The sequence below is a fragment of the Tamandua tetradactyla genome, chromosome 6 (assembly GCF_023851605.1).
Source record: "Tamandua tetradactyla isolate mTamTet1 chromosome 6, mTamTet1.pri, whole genome shotgun sequence".
Lineage (NCBI taxonomy): Eukaryota > Metazoa > Chordata > Mammalia > Pilosa > Myrmecophagidae > Tamandua > Tamandua tetradactyla.
This window is the reverse complement of record NC_135332.1, coordinates 82,212,329-82,219,062: the sequence shown is the minus strand read 5'-3', so window position 1 is coordinate 82,219,062 and position 6,734 is coordinate 82,212,329. Positions and strand designations below refer to the sequence as shown.

The 6,734-nt window shown below is 68.6% G+C and overlaps 1 protein-coding gene across 1 annotated transcript; it reads right to left on the bottom strand.

Moving 5' to 3' along the window:
- Positions 1–389: 389 nt before the first annotated feature.
- On the bottom strand, positions 390–3,475 carry SCRT1 (scratch family transcriptional repressor 1). Its single transcript, XM_077163164.1, has 2 exons — positions 3,361–3,475; positions 390–1,342 (listed from the first exon to the last, which is right to left on the bottom strand). Exons 1-2 carry the CDS (start codon positions 3,473–3,475, stop codon positions 390–392), a joined length of 1,068 nt encoding a protein of 355 aa, XP_077019279.1.
- Positions 3,476–6,734: the final 3,259 nt, after the last annotated feature.

Here is a 6,734-nt window from a genome sequence, read left to right as displayed (position 1 = left end):
TGGGGGAAGACCTGAGTCTCTGCGACGCGATCCAGGGGAGCGGAGGAAGGAAGTGGGAGGGCGCCCCCTCCCTCACCCCACACCCCCGTCTTCAGAGACCTAACTCGGGCATGAGGTTCGGTTCTGGGTCTCATCGACCCTATTGCTGGGAGAAAGCCTGGGGCACCCTGGAGGGGAGGAGAGGGGGGGCTAGGGGTGGGTCTCCCCTCGGGACCCTATTGCTTGAAGGGGCCCGCAAGGCCCCTGGCGGGCAGGGCGGGGCGGGGCCTCTCCCCCTATTGCTGTGAGGAGGGGCCCGCCCTCCGGCCCCTCCGCCCGAGCGCCGGCGGAGACTTCCCTGGGGGCCCGTATTGCTGAGAGCCGACCTGGCTGGCGGAGGCCCCGCCGACCTAGGCCTGCACCGGGCTGAGCTGCGGCGGCGCGGTGGGCGCTGGAGCCGCGGGGCCGCCGCCGGCGCCGCCCTTGAAGCAGGCGGACTCGTAGTGCTTGTTGAGATAGGACTTGAGCGCGAAGCTCTTCTTGCAGCGCTTGCACTGGAAGTGCTTGAAAGCCGAGTGCGTCTGCATGTGCGCGCGCAGGTTGGAGCGGTCGGCGAAGGCCTTGCCGCAGTGCGCGCAGCCGAACGGCTTCTCGCCGGTATGCGAGCGCATGTGGCCCTGCAGCAGCCAGGGTCGCGAGAAGGCCTTGCCGCACACGCCGCACTTGTGGCGCAGGTCGTGCGTGAGCAGGTGCATGGCCATGGCCGGCATGGACACGTACACCTTCCCGCACGTCGGGCAGCGCCGCGCCAGCTGGCTGTCCAGGCTGCGGTGCGTCTGCTTGTGGCGGCTCAGGTTCGACGACGTGGCGTACGTTTTGCCGCATTCTCCGCATGCGTGCCGGCCCCCTGCGCTGCCGGCCCCTGGACCCGCGCGCGCCTCCGTGCCCGCCCCACCGCGCGCGCCGCCCCGGGACCCGGGACCCGGTCCCGCACTGCGCGCGCTCCCCCCAGCGCCGCCGCCGCCGCCGCCGCTGTCGCCGTCGGGGGCCGCCGCCGAGACCGCGGAGGGGGCGGCGGCGGCATTGGCATTCGTGCCCTTACGGCGCGAGCGCCCGTCGGTGATGAAGAAGGCGTCGGCCGCGTAGCCCTCGCTGACGGCCGCGTCGCCGTTGATGTAGCCGCCCGCAGCAGTGGCCAGCTCCGGACGCGGGGTGGGCGGCGGCGCCGAGCCCGCGGCCGCCGGGCCCAGCTCTCCCCGCACGGCCGCAGCGTACATGGGCTCCGGGGACGGCCCTTTGAGCAACGCCGCCTCGGCGTCGCCATCGTAGACGGATGCGGGCCCCGCGTAGTCGCTGAGGTATCCTGCGGGGCCGAGGCAGACGGACGGAGGCAGACAGACAGACAGAGCAGGAGGGGAACGGGCCAGCGGGTGAGACACACGGGGCAGGCAGCGGGAGACAGAGCAGACGTAGGCGGGGAGACACCGGAGTCCGGGAGGCGGCCACGGAGAAGGACAAAGGAGAAAAGGCCGAGGGACCGCGGGGCAGGGAGGGGAAGAAAGAAGAGAGATGAGACAGGACCGGCTCAGGCTCCGCCCCGCCCGCACCGCCCGCACTGGGTTGGGGGGGGCAGGAGAGAGAGGCGCATCTTCGGGCGCGGTTGCCCCCCTCCGCGGAGCCTCAAGGTCAGGGGGGAGGGGCAGCGCTTCCCTCGTCCTCCTCCCCTCCCCCTAGGGTTCTCCCCACTTCAGCAGTTTTCCCTGATTATGCAATACACTGCAGACCCGCAGCCGCACAAAGCCACAACCCTCCGACTTATGGACCCTGTCGCTCTCGTCTCTCCAATGGCCCCCAGACTCCAGCCTGGATTCGGCCCTCCTCTGGGCCACTAGGTCCTCTACAAGCCCTAGAGACTCCCATCTCTCCCCTTCCCCCCTCCTTCCCTGGACAGCACCTCCCCCTCATCTCCCAAGTACCCCCAATCACTGGACTTGACCCTACGCTTCCGGCTACAGCTCCACCTCCATCCATCAACTTGGTTCTCTCCACCTTTTCTCCGGCCTCCTCCACCCACGACCCTGAACCTACAACATTCTGCCCTCTTTCCCCACCTAGCCCCCTTCAGGGGCTTTCCCAAGCCTCCTGGCAGGCAATGTAGGAGACTCTGCCGAGGGAGTGAGCTTCACTGGGACAGCCGCTGGCCTGAGAGCATCTATCACATCACTAACTATGCTCTTTCCCCAGGCCCAAGATGGATCTCACAACCTCAGAGTCACAAACTCTCCCCTCACCCTGAGGACTTTGCTTCCTTCAGGGTAAACCCCTGCCTCCCAACCACAGTCAGACCCTGAGTCCCCTCTCAGTTTGGGCTGAGTGCTGTCCCCACCGCGCACTATGGCACTCACTCAGGGTCGCATATGCAGGCTGCCTGGACTCACGGTTGGCCAGGGTTCTGGGCCACATGGTTGCACAGTGGCCTGGGAATCACATGGCCCATGCCACGGCACATAGGCAGGCACACACTCACACAGGATCACACACAAGCGCACAGTCACATGGCCACACGCAGTCACATGGGCGCACACAGGCTCACACACAGGCTCACGCTCCGGCAGGTCACACTTGTTCTGCCATCGCACGCTGCTGGCACTTCCGTCCCCCTCGCCGGCACGCTCACAGTTGTCCTTGAACTTGGGCACCCTTACACAAAGAGCTTTCCCTGCCTCCGGCACTCTGAGCCTTCCTTGACCACAGCCCGTGGTCCACGCCCTTCTCTCTGACCCTGGCTTCAGGGAAGGTACTGCTGCCGCCCCTGCCGGGACCTTGGCCCTGACAGGTGGGCGGCCCCTGCTGGACCCCATGTCTATGCCCTGGAGCCTCCAGCACTCCCCAGCTGGCCCTGGCAGGGGGTCCTAGTGGTGCATGATACAACCAAGGAAGGTCCGGAGCGGCCCGGATTCTGGGTGTGAGTCTGCATGAGCCTGCACGGCTAAGGTGCTGTCATGTCAGCAGGTGTCCATGAAGTGGTATTTGTCCAGGCAGGGGTCAGAGTGTGGGCAGTGCATGCCCTCAGGTGCCTCACATTCCTGACCCCTGCCCCACCCTCTCTCCTGCAACGACACTCTCCCTCCCCGGCTTTGGCCCTGTTCTGGGCTGCCTCTGCATTCCCCTTTCCCCATCCCCCGCCTCTCTCCACCGTCCTGGCTCCAGCCACTGCCTGCTGCCATTTCGGTGTTCCATTCCGTCTCTTTCCCAGGCCCATGCCCCCTCAACACACACATACCCTCTGGACCTCTACCCTTTCCAACAATACCCTGGGCCCTGCGCCCCGCTCCCCACGCCTCAGCCTCAGCCCCACTCCCGATTCTTCCCAGCTCGCACCTTTCTCATGCAGTCGCACACCGAGGTCGCTGCGGGCGCGCCCGTAGGAGCTCTCGAGGTCTGCCGAGGAGAACGTGTCAAGTTTGACCTTCTTGACCAGGAAGGACCTGGGCATGATTCCTGCAGGGCTCCGGGGCTGAGGGCCTGCGGAGCCGGGGCGCGGGGGGGCTGCGGCCGCAGCGGGGCCCCGTCACCATCCGAGGAGCGGCGGAGGCAGCGCGGGTGCCCACTCTGGCCTTTGGATGCTGCCGCGCGAGTGCCGTCTTCTCTCCTCCTCCTCTTTGCCCTGCGTCTCTCTGTTCCTTCTGACCCTTCTCCTCCTCCTCCTTCTTCCTTCCTTGCGTTCTTTTCTTCTCTTCTTCTCTTATCTGTTCTCTTCTCTTCTGTTCTCTTCCGTCCTTCCTTCCTTCCTTCCCTCCTCTGGCCCCGGCTTCCCAGCCCGCAGTGCCGCCCCTGGACAGGCGGGGGAGGAGGCTGGGGGGGCGGGGAGGGGGGAGCGGCTCCGTCCTGGGCCCAGAGGCTGCTAGTGGGTGCAGGGCTGGCCCGGCTCCGCGGTCCCCTTCCCCTCCCCCCCGCCGCCGCGGCGGGGCCTCAGTCAGCGGCCCCCCATGCCCCCGGGGGCAGCGGCGCGGTGCCGGGAGAACGCGTCGGCGGCAGGAGCGCGGAGAGCTTCAGCACCGCGGCCAGCTCCGACCCGGCCAGCACCGCGGTCAGCGCCCGGGCGCGCTGAGCCGGCGCGGGTGGTGAGGGGCGGGCCGCGGGGGGCTCTGCCGCCGGGCGGGGGTCCTCGGCGGGGGTCTCTGGGAGGTTGGCTTTATTGTTCTGCAGCCGGAGCGAGCGACTGCGGCGGCGGCGGCGGCGGCGGCGGGCGGGGGGCGGGGGTCCTAGGGGGGAGGGGTGCGCAGGGAGGGCGGGCCGAGGGAGGGAGGGAGGCAGGGAGGGACGGACGGGGGCTCCGGGGGCGGGGCTCAGCGCTCGGACTGCTCTTGGGCCGGGCCTCCCGCGCCCGCGGCCGCCTCTGCCTGCGGCCGGGCCCAGCCTCTTGCTTTTAAAGCCCAGGGGCTGGGGGAGGGGGGGGAAGGGGAGGAGGGAGAGGCCGGAGGAAATGGCTGCGCTGGGCCAGGCCCGGGTCTCCTGGGAGGGGTCGTAGGGATGCCGCGATCCCCATGCGTAGAGAGTTTCCCCGCGCCGCTTGGGTGGAATGAAGGCCCAGCTGGTGGCGGCACTTTCGGGCATGGGGGAAGAGGTAGAAATAGGCCTGAGACCCGGGCGTTCCGGATTTGGGATCTTATGGGGAGGAACCAGGGCGGACCCCGGCCGGGACCCGGCCTCCTCGCTGCGGGCCTGGAGGCGGGGGATCTGCAGGGGCGGGAGGGGGAGACGGAAGGCGAAGGCGCGGGTGCTGAGGCAGCGAAAGTGCAGCGTGGAAGCGTCGCGCGCGCCCTGTGCCGCAGTGTCTTCCTGCCATCTGGTCACCCGGGCTGACCCCGTGCCCCCGCCCATGGGGCAGATGTCGGGCGCGACGGCCAAGTAGTGAGCGAGATGTGGAGGGGGAAAGGGGCTAGTAGGCCCCTGCTCGGGAAATTCATCTTCACTAGCGGTTTTCCGCCCTTCCGCGCGGCTGCAGCTCCCCCCGGCGGCCCCGCAACCAGGCGGATAACCCTTCCAGCAGCCGCCCGCCCGGAGTTTGCAGCCCCCATGACGTCAGGCCCAGCGGCCAATGGCGGTGCGCTGGTGCGCGGGGGACTCCAGGCCGCACAATGGTCGCGCGCGGGAACATACGTCCCCAATTAGGGGCCGGCACAGCCATTGTCCCCTCGCCACCCCCGATCGGTCACTCGGGTCTCCACTCTCCAAGCGCGCCCCCACCCGGCCCGCGGGCGCTGGGGACCAAGGTCGCGGGGGTGGCTTCGGGGAGTGTCCGGGCGCGGCCGAGACGGGAGCGCAAGCGAAGCGGGAGGGCGCGCGCGTGCCCGTCGCTGCACGCGATGACCTTGTGCATGGTGGGCCCGCGTGGGCCCGCGGACCCCCGCCCGGCGCGCGCAGGCCGTGGACCCTGCAGGGACTGGCTGGACGCACGCATAGGGCCGCGCTCGCGGGGGCGCGCCGGGAGTGCTCGCGCCAGCCAGCTCGCGGGGTCGGGTGGGCTGTGCCTCCCGGCGATCCGCTTCCGCTCGCATCCTGGGCCAGAGGAGCGAGCGCGGGTGAGCTAACGAGCGAGCGAACTGGGCGTGGAGGGCGCGGCATAGACCACCGGCCCCGCTTTGTGGCGGTGGCCCGGGCCGGGACAGTGGCTCTGCACATTCATCTTGCGTGGCAGGTGTTCCCGAGGGCCGGGCGCGGCCGCCCCCTTATCGCCGAGCCGCAGCCGGCAAGGCCCGCGGTGGGGGCGCTGCTCGCCCACTGCTCCCTCCCCAGAGGGCAGGACCCAGGCTCATCCGGAGGCTTGGGGCCAATTAGCATTTTGATTGCGGGATTGGGGGGCCCATCTGGACAGAGGCCTAATTACTGGGCCGACCCTTGGGGCGCTGGCGGGACCTGCCAGGCGCGGCCCCCAGTCTGGCTCTTGCCGGCCTCCTCTCCTACCCTCCGCCCACGCCCCCACCTCCCTGTGCCGCGGCCTCATTCTTCCGTTCCTCCATACCCATTCCCGTCCCATTGTCCCTTTCTTGAGCCCTCTTTCTGCACCCGCTCCTCGGTCTTCATTCCATCTTCCCTCATTTCTCGGCCCCTCCACCCGCGTCTCACAGCCCACAATCTGTCAGTTTTCCTGCTCCCTTTTCACCCACCCCGGTTGACCAACGAGGCGCGGACACAGGTCGGCCCTGGCTCGCGCTCGGGTAGAGCCCGCGGCCCCCCGGGGGGAGAAGGGGCAGCTGCGCGCAGACGGCGGCCATCAGCCCGCAACGTCGCGGGTGCAGAGCGCACATGCGGCCCGGGCGCAATTACTTGGCCTCCTGCCCCGCCTCCCCTCAGGCCTCCGGATCCCTCCCGCCTCCGGCCTCCGGGCTCACCGCCACGACCCAGCCCCAGCCCCAGTGCTGGCCAGTAGAGATTTGAGAAAGGCACTTGGCAGTTCTTGCGCTTTGGGAAAGTTTGAGGCCGCCCTAAGCAGCTGGGCGGGGACTTCTTTGCAGGAGAGAAGGCTGGAGTCCGAGGCTGAGCCAGTTGGGTCTAGTGGCCTTGGTACCCCACACATCCAGCCTGCACCCACCTCCAAATGTCTCCTGCTCCCCTGCCGGCTCACGTTGCAGCCTGGGTTAGCCTCCTATCCAGAGAGTGGAATACAGTGCTGGCTCTGTGTCCTTCCACCTACTTCTAGTTCTACCAGCACAAGTTCCTCATGGGACAGACATCCAGTGGGAAGGCCTGGT